This window comes from Lampetra planeri, chromosome 55, assembly GCF_965212315.1.
Source record: "Lampetra planeri chromosome 55, kcLamPlan1.2.h2, whole genome shotgun sequence".
Taxonomy (NCBI): Eukaryota; Metazoa; Chordata; class Hyperoartia; order Petromyzontiformes; family Petromyzontidae; genus Lampetra; species Lampetra planeri.
Genome location: NC_136161.1, coordinates 4314355 through 4330823, shown reverse-complemented (window position 1 = coordinate 4330823; position 16469 = coordinate 4314355). Strand labels below are relative to the sequence as shown.

At 49.5% G+C, this 16469-nt stretch overlaps 1 protein-coding gene across 2 annotated transcripts; it reads left to right on the top strand.

The window, feature by feature from the left end:
• The first annotated feature begins 811 nt into the window (after positions 1-811).
• Positions 812-14455, top strand: LOC144735552 (four and a half LIM domains protein 2-like). 2 transcript variants are annotated; one of them, XM_078617991.1, is made up of 6 exons: positions 812-885; positions 8911-9083; positions 10226-10400; positions 11428-11597; positions 12780-12966; positions 13574-14455. In XM_078617991.1, exons 2-6 carry the CDS (start codon positions 8925-8927, stop codon positions 13723-13725), a joined length of 843 nt encoding a protein of 280 aa, XP_078474117.1. In that variant the 5' UTR covers positions 812-885; positions 8911-8924; the 3' UTR covers positions 13726-14455. The 2 variants fall into 2 exon arrangements, with proteins under 2 accessions (XP_078474117.1, XP_078474116.1); XM_078617990.1 differs by lacking the exon at positions 812-885 and adding an exon at positions 5684-5732.
• Positions 14456-16469: the final 2014 nt, after the last annotated feature.

The following is a 16469-nucleotide window of genomic DNA, read 5'->3' as shown; positions in this document are numbered from 1 at the left end:
CATTGTAGCGTAGGATGCATTGTGTAACGCGTAATGCATTGTGTAGCGTTCAATGCGTTGTGAAGCGTGCAATGCGTTGTGTTACGTGCAATGCATTGTGTAGCGTGCAATGCATTGTGTAGCGTGCAATGCATTGTGTAGCGTGCGATGCATTGTGTAGCGTGCAATGCATTGTGTAGCGTGCAATGCATTGTGTAGCGTGCGATGCATTGTGTAGCGTGCAATGCGTTGTGTAGCGTTCGATGGCCAGCCAAAAGCCACCACCACGCTGATTCATGCCACCGTCACCGCCACTCTGCCGTATAAACTCCATCGCTCTTTCCTTTCCATCACTCGCACGTCCCCTCGGTAGTGCACAACCACCCCCCTCCCTCCCCACATATCCACCTCCCCCCCTCCCCTCCCTCCTTCCCTCCCCACCGCCCTCCCTCCTTTTTTAACGATCAGACGTTTTCGGCACTTATCTTCGTTCATCATGTCGTTTTTTTGCTTGTATTTTTTTTGTTTGCTTATGCGCTCCCTTTTTAAATCAAATATATAACGCGGGTTTCCCGTGTAACATTAGTCCCATTGTGTGTTACTGTGTTCATAGACACCAACAAGAAACACAAATCACCCTCAAAAACCCATCACCAGATCCCCTGCTGCTGCGCTACCAGCACCATAGTGGCGAAGGCACCTGCCTGACCTCCCTCCCCTCCCCCCCTCCCTCCCCTCCCTCCCTCCCAGGCTCTCCATATCTCAACTCCGTCTCTTAGGGGCGAGGCGAGAGGCGGGCGGGAGGTGACGCGGGGGAGGAGGGAGAGGATAAAAGGGCGCTCGGGAAGGGGCCCGCGCGAGACACAGCGAGACGGAGCCGCGGTGTGAAAGCGCGTGACGTCACAGGTAAAAAAACACACGCGTCACGGCGACTCGCGACCACGTGCTCGTTGCACGCGGCGACCACGTGCTGGTTGCACGCGTGCTTGTGCGCATGCGCCTATTCGTAGGAAATATATGGCTCACGTGGGCGGAATTTTGTACGTATGAATGCGTTTTGAATGTGTGTGCATGTATCTGCACGTGTGCATATGCGTGCGTGTACCTGTGTGTGTGTTTACTTATATGTGTGTGTGTGTGTATAGTGTACGGGTGTGTATATGCATTACTATGTATACACGTATGTACGTGTGTATATGCGTGTGTCTTTATGTGTGTGTGTGTGTGCTATGTAGTGTAGCGGTTAGCACTACGCTGCGCTACGAACTTGGCGACCCAGGTTCGATTCCCGCTCACGGCCAACACCGGTGGCGATTATCTGAACCGGTCCTAGGCCTTCCCTAGGTCGACTCAGCCTCAAATAAGTACATGGTACGGTGTGTAAACATCGCCACTAGGGAGACAAAGGCGTCCGGGCGTTGTTTTACCCACATGTGCCGTGCCGGCCTTCAGAGGTGTTTGCTAACAGCACTTGTCCCTACAGCCTGTTCAGGCTGTAGGGGGGATCTTTGTCTTTTTATATATGGCACACACGAACATATGTGCATGTGTTCATGTGCATGTGTGTGTGTGTGTATATGTGTACATATGTGGTTGTGTTTATCTGTGTGTATATTTGAGTAGTGGGGAGCGGTAGTGTAGCGGTCAGCGCACTGCGCTACGAACCCTGCGACCTGAGTTAGATTCCCAGTCACAGCCAACATCGGTGACGATTATTTGAACCGGCCCTGGGCCTCCCCTAGGTCGATCCAGCCTCAAAATGAGTACTTGGTGCGGCACTGAGGATACAAAGGCGGCCGGGCGTGGTGTTGGCCACCCACCCCCTCATGTGCCGTGCCGGCCTTCATAGGTGCTGCTACTCGCTAACAGCACTTGCCCCTACAGTCTGTTTAAAGGCTATACGGGGGGATATTTGTCTATAGAATCCACGTGTTTTAAACGACATCGTGAGTATATGCGTGTGTGTGTGTGTATCCTGCTCGCAATATGCATGTACACTGCTTGCTGGCTGTGTGTGTGCGTACAAATATCAGTGAGCATTCTATCGGGGGTCGGAAAATTAAATAACCAAACCCCCCCCCCCCCCCCGAATATTTAAAGAGCGGTCAATGCACCGTGGTGGTAAATGCGAGGGGACGGCGGTGGCCCCTCAATAAATAACGGTCACGAAGCCATTCCCATGGTGAACTGGACTCCCATTGAAAATTGGACTCCCATGGTAAAACTGGACTCCCATGGTAAACTGGACTCCCATTGAAAATTGGACTCCCATGGTAAAACTGGACTCCCATGGTAAAACTTAACTCCCATGATAAACTGGACTTCCATGGAAAAACTGGACTTCCATGGAAAAACTGGATTCCCATGATAAACTGGACTTCCATGGAAAAACTTAACTCCCATGGAAAAACTGGACTCCCATGATAAACTGGACTTCCATGGAAAAACTGGATTCCCATGGTAAACTGGACTCACATGGTAAAACTTAACTCCCATGGTAAACTGGACTTCCATGGAAAAACTGGATTCCCATGGTAAACTGGACTTCCATGGTAAACTGGACTTCCATGGAAAAACTGGACTCCCATGGTAAACTGGACTTCCATGGAAAAACTGGATTCCCATGGTAAACTGGAATTCCATGGAAAAACTGGATTCCCATGGTAAACTGGAATTCAATGGAAAAACTGGACTCCCATGGTAAACTGGACTTCCATGAAAGAACTGGACTCCCCCCCCCTCCCATATTTCAAGAGCCGCACTGCAGTCCTTACAGAGCCACCTCATGTGGCTCAGGATCCGCAGGTTTGCCGACCCCTGCGCTAAATGGATGCTGTGCATTTGCACATACACAACACACACACACACAACACACACAAGACAAAGATCCCCCGTATAGCCTTAACAGACTTTTGGGGACAAGTTCTGTTAGCGAGCAGCACCTATGAAGGCCGGAACGGCACACGAGGGGGTGGGTGGCCAGCACCACGCCCGACCGCCTTTGTCTCCCCAGTGGCGATGTTTACACACCGCACCAGGTATTCATTCGAGGCTGAGTCGACCTAGGGGAGACCCAGGACCAGTTCAAATAATCGTCACTGGTGTTGGTGGCCGTGAGCGGGAATCGAACTTGGGTCGCCATGTTCATAGCGCAGCGTAGCGCTAATTGCTACAGCAAGTGCTGTTAGTGAGCACACATGCACAGAAGCACACACACACATACAGCATATACAACACACACACACGTCTTCTTGGTTCTTTCGGTAAAGTCACGTAGAAGAGAAGTAATAAAATAATAAAAAAAGCGTCTGACGCTGTCTCCCCGACAGACCTGGTCTTCACCTGCGGACGGCTGCTTGCGTTGTGGCCGAAACGTCGTGAGAATGATTTTATTATGTTTTATTTTTATTATTTTATTACTTCCCTTCTACGTGACTTTACCGAAAGAACCAAGAAGATGAATCCCTGCAGTCACGAAAGCTTTAAATCGAAATTTACACACACACGTGTTACGGATGCACGTATTGCCCACGTGCGCATAGCCTTCTGCGTGTCGCGTGCGTGCCACGTGTCGTTGCGACGGCCATCGCCTTTAGCCGCTGGACAGGTCAACACGACCCTGACCCTAACCTTCACCTCCGACTCCCGTAACCGCAGCGTCTCGAGAGTAATCAACCGATAATCCCGCTTCGTTATCGACACCACGCGGGGTGGCCAATGGGTCATCTCGCGTAGCCCCACGGGGAGGGTAAATGACGAGGAAAAAAGAACGTGTGCTCTCCAGATTTAGAAATGTTTTACGAATCTCGAGGGATGTACCCTTAATATCCTCATAGCAGCAGCAGTGGCTTTTTGGCCCAAGCCATCGGAAGACGGTCGGCCTCCGCATCATTGCGTGGCGTTTTCGGATTCGCTGCTTCGGCGGCCGTCTGGAACGCTCTTCCCCTTCCGATATTAGGAAGCCGCTCGGAGCTGTCCGCTTTTAAGTCATCATTCTAGGCCAGCGGTTCTTAACCTTTACTGCAGCCTTGCACCCCTTTGCTTCTCAATGGTTAAAACAAATTATAATGTTAATAAATACGTAGAGGGTTTGATGAAACAAATAAAGTTGTTACTTACGTGCCCCCTGCTTAATTTGTGTTTTGATTATTTACCTTCTAAAAACAAATCTGGCCATGTCTCGTACCTCCAGAAAGGACATCTCGCACCCCCAGGGAGTGTTGTCTTTCCACCCGCACCTCTAATTAGCACAGTTGGCTACGTACGGTGCGAAAGGAGGTCGACAAACATACATCAGCAGCATCATCATCAGCATCTTCATTAGTACCAGCGCCACCAGAGCAATAATCAAGTAATAGAGAGTGTTTTGGGTTACATCGTATAAATACAAACGTTGCATTAAACGCGCCATCACCACCCGACACAGCAAAGATTTGTCACGTAAACAAAACGTGGCCAATTAGTTACTAGTTCAGCATTAACCGGTTGTGTGTTGGAGAGTAAACCCATTACAACGTTTACAATTCCAGTACCATGACGTTTCACTGGTAATTACAACAACAACAAGCAGCATCATCAGGCCATAGACAGAACTGTGACAAACCTTACGAATTCGGCTGCATCGGGTGGCTGCGGGTCTAACGACACGTTTATATTTACGCGATCTAAGCCCCCCCAAAAAACTAAAACCTCTATTATAGACACCATTGGTCGGCAAAGCCCTACTACGTTTTGACTTCAACAACCTTTCTCGAAACATTCTCAATCGCCGCTCCACTCTCCGCTCTGTCACTTGGTCACCCCAACCAAGAGCTTTGAATGTTAAATTAAATAAAAACCACCACTGGACTGGCAGATGCCTCAGAGTTGACCACTAAGATCCCACTAAGAACAACATCAACAACAACCCCCCCCCCCCTAACAACCTTCAGAGACGTTGTCATTCGTTATTCACGTTCAACGGGAGACATTGATTCACGTCGCCCTGTTACAACGAGCCACTTGAATTTATTTTACGAGTCCACGTGAACCACTCTCAATACCACCACCACCACCACCTCTCCCCTCCCTAAAGAAAAAGAAAACTCAACGAGTCCGCCGATAAATGGGCACCGTGGGGCGACGTTCCCGGCGAATGGGCCTTCTTCATGGCACACCTGCTGCGAACGTCGCTGCCAACATGTCATGCGAAAGGGCCACTACCCCGGAACGTCGCCTGTTTTATATATTTATATTTCCTCCTCCTATTTTAAGACCACGCGTGCACGCACGAGCGCGCGGCTTTTGACGAATGTGTCGAGTTGAGTCTTCTTTTGCTTCGATTGTGCGGTTCAGGCAGCGAGATCACCAAACAAACGTTGTCAATGAAACGCGAGCCGAGTAGCCGCGGCCACAGCGGTGGTTAACATCGCATACCTGTCAACCCATACGGTTTACCTGTATTCTTGTACAGGGAAATTTAGTAGATTTGTTTTGTGTTTCTCCCTTGCGATGGGACTTTGTAGGATGAACGTTGAGATTTGTGAGGGGCACGGGGTGACCAATGAGGTCTGAATTGGTCTGTAATAAGGCACTGATAAGGGGCTGACAGGTATGACATCGGCACTCGTAACAGAAGTCGAGATATACAGCAGTTGATGAGCGTAAGTTACGAAAAAAAGTTATACAAATGCAGAAACACTTAACCCTGTGTTTCTATAGGGGGCGGCGTGACGTCATCAAGATGGCGGCGGATGGATCGGACTTCCGTTACTGTGTGTGCCTATCAAACGCTTTAACGGTTCACACCTTAACATTCATATACGACAACACGTAGATACACCGGGCAGTCAAAACATTTGACATGAAACTAATTACCCCCCCCCCTATTGTGTGTGTTTAAATATATAAAAGAGGCGATTGGTCTCCATGGGTTTCTCACCTGGTTCAGAAGGTGCTAAACAAGTAGGATTGGGTAGTATACTCTTTGGTTCTTTCGGTAAAGTCACGTAGGTATAAAATAAAATAAATCACGACGTTTCGGAGGCGACACAAGCGTCCGTCCCACCTGATGAGCAAAGAGTATGGATTCCTGCAGTCACGAAAGCTTCAAATCAAGATTGATTGGGTAGTGGTTAAAACGAAACGGATCTCTGTAATGGCTGCACTAATGTCTCCGATAAGACGTGAGGAGATAAGGAGAGAAGAAGGTTACAAGTGGTGGTGCCCATCTGAGAACGAGCGAAAGTCTAATTAGATGGTCAGGTCAAGTTGGTTAGAGTTAGTGGTATCCATCTCAGACGAACTGAAACTAAACTCAAACTAAACGATTTTTTTTATTTTACCAGGTGGGTACAAGGCCCACTACTGAGCTGCTATGTATCTTGTTTTTAGAAGCGACCTGGCAAATGATAGCCCAACGAAGCGGCATATCATCATCATAATCACGTGGAAATTTAAAGCAGCAGCCAAATACTCTAAACGCGTGAGGTTGATTCTAAATGTGGAGGGGAATAACCGGAGGACCTGAATACAAATCCACGCGACCACGGGGAGAACAAGCAAACTCCAAATATACAGAATCAGAATCTTTATTAATAGTGGAGGAATCCGATGAGCTATACAGCTCTTTTTCACAGATGTCCAGTAGGGACACGGGGTTTGAACGTTCCAACAGCAAACAGTACAAACACATGATAACAGTGCAAAGTACAAGAATGGTAAACAAATCACCCAAACAGAAACAAATTCAACGAAACCATCCCCATCCTACCAGGCAAAGCCCACTGAGGTATGAACTTATTTTTTAGAAGTGACCTGACAGCAGGCGTCAGGGTCGGGATCGAACCCACGACCACCTGTATACCAGGCGAGGTAGTTATCTCCTAGCCACCGTGGCACCTCTTAACCCGATCATACTTTAAAGCAGTGGTTCTTAACCAGGACTGCAGCCTTGCACCCCTATGGTTCTCAATCGTAAAAACAAAGTGTAATGTTAATGCATATAGGGTACTATGCAACTAAGTTGTACTTACGTGGCCCGCTCTTAATTTGTGTTTTGATGATTTACCTTTAAAAAAAGATCTGGCCATGTCTCGCATCCTAGGATCAGAAGAAGAACCACTGCTCTAAATGATGCGCACATCTGATTCATTATCCAAACGTTTTGGCTGCCCCTTTTGTAGATGCACGTTTATGTGAGAGCTGCAATGACCCCCCCCCCCACCTCTCTCCTCGTTCCCGCCTCGTCTACGTGTCGTTTGACGTTGCCTTGATAAATAACCGCACGAGTTTTTTCTGTTGTTTGTTTGTTGTTTGTAATCTAGAATTAACACATTCTATAAGGCGGGGCGGGGGGGAGATTTGGCCCCGTTTAAAATCACGCTATGAGTCGCGGCAAAACTTTCAATAACTAAACTCGTGCTCTATTTGTTGTAGGTTACCGATAAGCACGGTTGGTTACGTACGGTGCGAAATATACATTACGTCATTTTTTAAAATTGAGGATCAGTCAAACGCACCTAAAAATAACCCCCAACCTCCACTCCAAAAGATCCTAAGACAATGGATTTGGTTTGATAAACACTATCAGTGACGTTTCATCGGCCGTAAAACTCTTTTTCCGTAATTTTTCGTGACTAGTCGGGTGTTGCAGCTCTGATTTACTAATATGTCATCATTCATGGGACCCTTTTGCCAGTATCAAAGTATGAAAAATAAGAACAGGGTTTACCCTTTTTGGCAATAAAACGGGTGTTAAATTGTTAAAACAACAAATAGATATATTTCACGTGAATATAGTACTGCATTAACCATACAAAGTAATTGTGGTGAACATACTTTGATGATATATGCATTGGCCTCGAAACTGATGTAGGCCAATCAGTTGGCTTATATCTCGTGTAGGCCAATTTGTTTCGAAGACAATGCATATGTTATCAGAGCCATGGTTGCATGTTCACCACAAGTCCTGTGTGTGGTTAATGCAGACTTGATTCCTTGCAAAAAGGTTTCATATATTTGGTGTTTGAACGTCTTAACACAACTCCTGTTTTATTGCCATCAAGGGTAAAACCTATTCTTATTTTTCATAATGCCATCATTCGTTTCCATGACTTGCATGCACACACATGCACATACGTAACATAATCGACACCAGTGTCCACATAGTAATTCACGTGCACACTCAATACCTGTCTGTGTAGCCTAGGTATGGAATCTAAGGTTACCCCTTCCCTTCGGATATTATGGTCAATTCACTGAAAGTGAGAGCCTATCTCTCCCCCTAAATGTAGGTGACGAATTATCACAGCTCAGCTTTAAATGTATGCCCATTAGTCTCTTTGTCAATCCACTGCTGCTCGAAGACCATACTTTACGCAGGGAGCGGTGGCGCATCGGTTAGCGGCGCCCCGCTCCAAAATCCGAGTTTGTTTGCCGCTCGCGACAAACAGCCGTAGTGAATATTTCAACCGGTCCTGGGCCTCGACTAATTTTGTAACTACTTCAAATTTGTATTTGACCAGATGAGGCCCATCTAGCTACTAAGTAGCTCTTTTTCAGAGGCGACCTGGTCATTACAAATTATAGCAGCTGAACGAACGTGGCTTACCATCATCATCACGTGAACATTTACATCAGCAGCAAAATAACTCTGAACGCATGACGTTGATTCCAAACGTGGAGGGGAAAAAACCGAGGTCGACTCAGTCTTAAACGAGCACCTAGTTTGGTTTGTAAAGCATCAGCTTTAAAGGAATGAAATTTCTTCTTAGAAAGTAATGAGTTCTTCCTTGCAACGAAAAAAAGCCTCAACAACACAAAAGGGTCCTCTTCTGACCCGCATTGAGTAAAGGGGCACACCCGGCGGGGCCTTTTGCACATTGCACTTGGACTTAAGTGACACGTGCTGCGCGCACGTGGCGCCGTGCGACGCCATTGTTTGAACCGTAGGTGACGTCATCAAGATGGCGTCGGAACGCTACGACTGCCACTACTGCAAGGAGTCTCTGCTGGGCAAGAAGTACGTGCTGCGCGAGGAGAACCCGTACTGCGTGCGCTGCTACGAGACGCTCTACACCCACGCCTGCGAGAGCTGCAAGCAGCCAATTGGCTGCGACTCGAAGGTAAAATTCAAAGGCTACCCACGTGTTTTTGGGGGAGGGGGCGGTGCTCAACTGGGACACATTGAGGGCGGCTATGTGGTGGCTAGGAGATGTTAACTACCTCGCCTGGTATGCAGGAAGTCGTGGGTTCGATCCCGACCCTGACGCCTGCTGCTGTATATTTGGAATTTGCGTGTCTCTCTCTCCCCGGGCGTCGCGTGGATTTTTCTCCGGGACCTCCGGGTTTCCCCTCCACATTGAGAACCAACGTCATGCGTTTAGAGTAATATGGCTGTTGCTATACATTTCCACGTGATGATGATAAGCAACTTCGTTGAGCTATCATTTTGGAAGGCCAGGTCACTTCTAAAATAGAGCTACATAGCTCAGTGGGCCTTACCTCGTAAAATAAAAATTGTTTATAGTTTACAGAAAGCATGTAGGCTTTTGCGACCAATGTAATTCATTGGTCGCGAAAGCCTGGGTTAGGTCATGTAAATATAAATATGTCGTTAAACTCGCCACACGGTCATTTAGTAAGGTTTGCCACGTTAACAAAACTTGCCAATTCGTTACTACTTAAGCACATCCCGGTTGTGTACCACAACATTTACAATTCGAGTACTGTGACGTTTCGCTGGTGATTACAAGCAAAATCATCAGGCGATCCGAGTTCGATTCCCGCTCACGGCCACCGCCAGTGACGATTATCTGAATCGGCCCTCTGGGCCTCCTCCCCTAGGTCTGCTCAGCCTCAAATGAGTACCTGGTGCGACGTCTAAACAGTCCTTACAACTTCTATCATTTTTCATTGCTGGAGGGGTTGCCCCCCCTACCTGAAAATCCTGGCTCCGCCATTGAACACAACCATTCGGGGTGAGGCTGTGGCGAGATGCTAACTTCCACCCACCTACCCCCCACCACTCGCCCACCCCCCACAACCCTCCACTCAACCCACCACCACCCACCCACCCACCACTCACTCACCCACCAACCCCCACCACTCACCCTCCATCCACGACCCACCACCCACCTCCACCCCCCCACCCTCCACCCACCCCCCAACCCACCACCACCCACCACTCAACCACCCACCCACCCACCCCTCACCACTCACTCACTCTCCACCCCCCATCACCCAACCACCCACCCACCCTGGACAGGACCTGTCGTACAAGGACCGCCACTGGCACGAGGGATGCTTCAAGTGCGCCTCCTGCGAGCGCTCTCTCGCTGACAAAGCGTTCAGCGCGCGCGATGAGAAGCTCCTCTGCACCGAGTGCCACGCCAACCACTACTCGGCCAAGTGCGCCGCCTGCAACAAGCCCGTGCTGCCCGGTGCGTGAGTGTGTACGTGTGTGTGTGTACGTGTGTATGTGTGCACGTGTGTGTGCAGTGTACGTGTGGGGAGCGGTAGTGTAGCAGTTAGCGCACTGTGTTACGAACCAGGCACCCCAAGTTCAATTCCCGCTCAGGAATATGCATACCTGTTAACCCCTTATCAGTGCCCTACCTTATTACAGACTAATTCAGAACTTATTGGTCACCCCGTGCCCTTATAAATCTCAACGTTCATCTTACAAAGTCCCATCACAAGGGGAGAAAAACAAATTTTTCTTTTTTGCCCGTATTGAAACGGTTGTATGCCGTATGGACCTGAAAGCTCAATTTCCTCTGTACAAGAATATGGGCTAAACCTTATGGGGTTGACAGATATGAACAACGATCCTACAGCGTCGGGGGAAGGCAGCAGGGGAGAGACATGTGGGGTGGTTAAGCTAATCTATTCAACTAAACTCTTTTCGCAATAATAGGTTGTACCCTTTCTGGCAGTAAAACAGGCGTTAAGATGTTAAAACACCAAACAGAAACCTTTTTGCAAGGAATCATTTTGATACTGGCAAAGAAGATCCCATGATAAACTCTTTCTTTTAATCTTAGTATCAACGTCGACCGCCAATCCTTTATTGCTCACAACCCCTCAACCACCACCCCCTCCATCGACCTCCCCTCCGACCCCCCAACCAGTGCCGGATTATCCTCGTGGAAAAAGTAGCTACAAATGCTACGGGCCCCGCACTTTCAAGGGCCCCCGCGCTAAACGCTTTCAAGCTATTAATTCCGGTTCAGTAATTCTGCACTTGCTCTATTACTGTAGTACTTTACCGCCTTCAACTTTTATGAACGACAGGGTGTTTAAGGTATTATCTGGCTGTATAACAAATGAAACAATACAATTACTTTACTGTGCAAGTTAAAAATGTGTATTTTAATATTAAGTGTTTTTTTATATGTAGGGCGCCTTTATAACAAATGCTACAGGCCCCACACTAGCTTAACTCGGCACTGCTCCCCAACTCGGTAGGCACGCGCAAGATGGAGTTCCGCGGCAGCAGCTGGCACGAGACGTGCTTCGGGTGCGCCCGATGCCAGCAGCCGATCGGCAGCAAGAGCTTTGTGCCGCGCGAGAAGGATCAGTACTGCGTGCCGTGCTACGAGAAGCAGTTCGCTCAGCACTGCACTCTCTGCAAGAAGGTGGGCGGGGAGGGGGGAGGAGATTGGGGGGGTGGGCGGGACGGGAGGGCGTCGCTTAGCAACGTAGTTGAGCGGCATAAAATAAAATGGCCGCCGCTACTCACACTTCCTGTTCAAAATTCTGAAAAGTCGACTTTGTATTCGCGGGTTTGTGGGTCATGGTAAATGAATGGGGTGGGGGGAAGGGGGTTATAACGATGTAAACTATTGGACGTCTGCGTAAAAGAGCTTTATAGCTCATCGGATTTCGCCATTATAAATACAGATTCTCATTTACGAAATCTGGGGTTTGTATACAAGATTTGTGGTTCATAGGATTGGCGTATTAATGGTGAAAAGTCGACTTCATATTCGAGGGTCTGTAAATTAATGGGGGGATATCAAGGATGTAAACCACTGGTTGTTCGTGAAAAATAACGTTATAGCTCATTGGATTTCTCCAGTAAAATTACTGAGTTTGAAAGGCGGGTTTGTATACAAGGTTTGAGGTTCATGCGAATGGCGTATTAATGGTGTAAAATACTGGACATCTGGCTAGGTATATGTTAACTACCTCCTCGCAATGGTTTGCAGGAGGTTCATGGGTTCGATCCTAGCCCTGATGCCTGCTTTATATTTGGAGTTTGCATCTCTCCCCGTGGTCGCGTGGAATCTTCTCCGGGTCCTTCGGTTTTTTCCCCTCCACATTTGGAATCAACGTCACGCATTTAGAGTATTTGGCTGCTGCTAGAAATGTCCACGTGATGACGATATGCCACTTCGTTGAGCTATCACTTGTGATCGCCAGGTCACTTCGGAAAAGAACCACATAGCAGTTGAGTGGGGCCTTACCTGGTAAAGTAAAAAAAAGTTTAGTTCAATAGTTTAGCTTAATCACCCTAGGTGTCTCTTCCCTGCTCCCTTTCCCGATGCTGTCGGGGTCGTTTTTCATACCTGTCAAACCATACGGTTTACCCTAATTCTTGTCCAGGGAAATTTTTTTTCCATAGGACCTACAGCCGTTTAAATACGGGCAATTTTTTTTGGCTATTTGTTTGTGTTTCTCCCTTGTGATGGGACTTTGTAGCATGAACGTTGAGATTTATAAGGGGCACGGGGTGACCAATAAGGTCTGAATTGGTCTGTAAAAAAGGTAGGGCACTGATAAGGTATGGATTTCATCCTCCCCTCCCCCCTCCCCAGGCCATCACGGCGGGTGGCGTGACGTACCGTGATGGGCCGTGGCACCGCGAGTGCCTCGTGTGCACCTCGTGCAAGCGCGCCCTGGCGGGCCAGCGCTTCACGTCGCGTGACGACTTCCCCTACTGCCTCGAGTGCTTCTCGGGACTCTACGCCAAGCGCTGCGTCGCCTGCGCCAGCCCCATCAGCGGTGAGGCGACGAGAGGGCCCTGCCCTGCCCGCTCACCAACACCGCCGCGCTCGCTCACCCCGCCGACCCGCTCACCAACACCGCCGCACTCGCTCACCCCGCCGAACCACTCACCAACACCACCCCACTCGCTCACCCCGCCGACCCACTCACCAACACCACCCCGCCGACCCACTCACCAACACCACCCCGCTCGCTCACCCCGCCGACCCACTCACCAACACCGCCCCGCTCGCTCACCCCGCCAACCCATTCACCAACACCGTCGCGCTCACATTTGCCAGCTTGCATGCCCCATGCACCCACTCATCAGAATCAGAATATTTGTTTATATTGAAGGAGGAATCCAAAGAGTTATAAAGCTCTTTGTTCGCAGATGTCCAGTAGGGGCACAGAGTAAGAACGTTAGAACAAACGGTACAAAAACACGGTCATTACACCCGGCATCGTCATGTTTCGTTCCTCAAATAGAGGGATAGAGGGAACAAAACAGGAGGATGTCTCCATGTCTGCCGCCTGACACTCTCCCCCAACCACCCACCCATCCTCCCCCTCTGACTCTTCACCTCTCTCTCCCTTTGCGCGTGTCACTACCGCGCGGTGTCAGGTCTGGGCGGTGCCAAGTACATCTCGTTCGAGGAGCGGCAGTGGCACGACGACTGCTTCACGTGCAAGCGCTGCGCCGTGTCGCTGGTGGGTCGCGGCTTCCTGACCGAGCGCGACGACATCCTGTGCCCCGACTGCGGCCGTGACCTCTGAACTCCAAAATAGCCCCCCCCTAGCCCCCCACACACCATTGCCACCACCGCCCCCGGATCGAGTCCACGACCTCCTGTATACCGGGCGAGGTAGTTAACATCTACCCAGCTACCGTGTCGTGACAAGACCCACGACACCATCCATGTCTGTGGGTCTTGGTGTTGAACTTCTCTTGTACGTAGCCAACCGTGCTAATCTGTGTGGGCCTCTGTGGGTCTCTAAAGAGGGAGGGGGAGGGTGGGGCTGCATGACCGATGGGTATCGTCACCACAAATATACACACACACAGACTCACACAGCCACACACAGACACATAGACACACACAGACTCACACAGACAGACACACACACACACAGACACACACGGACACGCACCCCGTGGAACACTGCAGACGGGTTATGAGAAGCGGGGGACAAGGCGGGGGGGATAGAAGGATGGGGGTACGGACTCACTACCCTCCCCAAAGCGGCTTCCGATCCAACGTTAGGTGTACGAGAGTGTCTCCTCCACTAGGGGGGGGGGGGCTTCGGGCGGGAGTGATGTTGTTGTTGGGATAAAGTGGCGCGTTATATATTCTCTCTCTCTCTTTGCATGAGCATAAAATAAGGCATGCCTCTGTGAAAACCCCAAGAACAAGCCCCGCTTGCGACGCGCGCGTGTGTGCGTGTGGATTTTGTGGAGTGAACAAAAAAATAAACTAGCTTCGGGTGAATAAATTTTGGAAAGTGTTGTGGCCGCATTGTGTCTCGGTACAAGTTGCGTGTGTGTGTGGGTGTGTGGGGCATTTGGCGGAGCCAGGAGATCGAATGTTTACGCTCGGGGCTCCTCCAGAAACAACAACAAAAACACTACGGATGACCACGTGGAATGTTCGAACGCTCACTGCGGAGGAGAGGCTGCCACTCCTCTGTGAGGAGCTGGACCGGTACCGCCTGGATCTGTGGTATTCAGGAGGTCCGGTGGACCGGCTCTGGCTCCTGCCACTGAGGGGTGGACAGTCCTCTACTCAGGGCAGGAGACTACTAAACAACAGGGAGTGGCTCTTCTTCTGAACAAAAGAATGAAGGGGGCATGGGAGCGTGGCGGTGAGGTGTGGGAAGCTGTAAGCCTCAGGCTACTTTGGGCTCGCCTTCCCATCAACCGGAGGCGAGGAGTGGTGGTCGTGGTTACTTATGCCCCCACCGAAGACGAACATCCGTGGAGGGATGCAGGCAAAGCCGATGAGACAGATGCCTTCTATGACCTCCTGTCACAGGTGCTGGCTAAAGTGGCCCCTCGGGATAGAGTCATCTTGCCGGGTGACTTCAATGCCCGAGTTGGTCATGATGCTGGCACCTGCACACCAGGCGAGGCAGTTTACATCTCCTAGCCACCGTGATGATGATGATGAGAGACGCAGACTCCAAATATACAGCAGCAGGCATCGTCAGGGTCGGCATCGACCCCACGACCTCATGCACACCAGGCGAGGTAGCTAAGATCTTGCCCCCTAAAACATTTACAAGGGAAACAAAACCAAAATTGCCGAGGAATGCATAATGACGTTTTAATACAAGTAATTAATGCATTAAAGTGGTCGTCATTGATGGCTTCCCGCTCTGCATGAACCACATTGTAAGAATATATATTTTTTGCAGTTTTGAATTAAAGTTAAATTGCATTTTTCTTAAATTACATTACAGACGAAGTGTTACCCAGTTTGTACTCCTGTGCAGACGTCTAGGCCAGGAGTGCAGGGACTCCTCTACTTACATCCAGTTGCCCGTTCGGAACGAGAGTTGTAAGTTAAACCGCCGCGCAGAACGTAAAGAACCAGTGGCATCAACATCTGCAGAACGTGAAGAACCAGTGGCATCAACATCTGTAGAACGTGAAGAACCAGTGGCATCTACATCTGGAGAACATGAAGAACCAGTGGCATCAACATCTGCAGAACGTGAAGAACCAGTAGCATCAACATCTGCAGAACGTGAAGAACCAGTGGCATCAACATCTGTAGAACGTGAAGAACCAGTGGCATCTACATCTGGAGAACACGAAGAACCAGTGGCATCTATATCTGCAGAACATGAAGAACCAGTGGCATCTACATCTGCAGAACGTGAAGAACCAGTGGCATCTACATCTGCAGAACGTAGAGAACCAGTGGCATCAACATCTGCAGAACGTGAAGAACCAATGGCATCTTCATCTGCAGAACGTGAAGAACCAGTGGCGTCTACATCTGCAGAACGTGAAGAACCAGTGGCATCTACATCTGCAAAATGTGAAGAACCAGTGGCATCTACATCTGCAAAATGTGAAGAACCAGTGGCATCTACATCTGCAGAACGTGAAGATCCAGTGGCATCTACATCTGCAGAACGTGAAGAACCAGTGGCATCTACATTTGCAGAACGTGAAGAACCAGTGGCATCTACATCTGTAGAACGTGAAGAACCAGTGGCATCTGCGTCTGCACCCCCCACAAATGAACCACCACAATTCGCTTCGCCATCGATCGCAAAACCATCGCCACGCGAACTCCGGTCGCCATCCTCCCGGTGGCTTTCCGGATATCCGTCGAACAAAGACGGCGGTCAACGCATCGTCGTGCGCCGCTTTCAGGCGCGCTCCCGCGGCCGTCTGGAACGCTCTCTCCCCTTCTGCTGGGAGCTACGCCACTCTTAAGATCTAACTTGAAAACTCATTTCTTTAGAACTGCTTCTTGTTGTTGTTGTGTTTGGTTTGGTGTCCTTCCCCC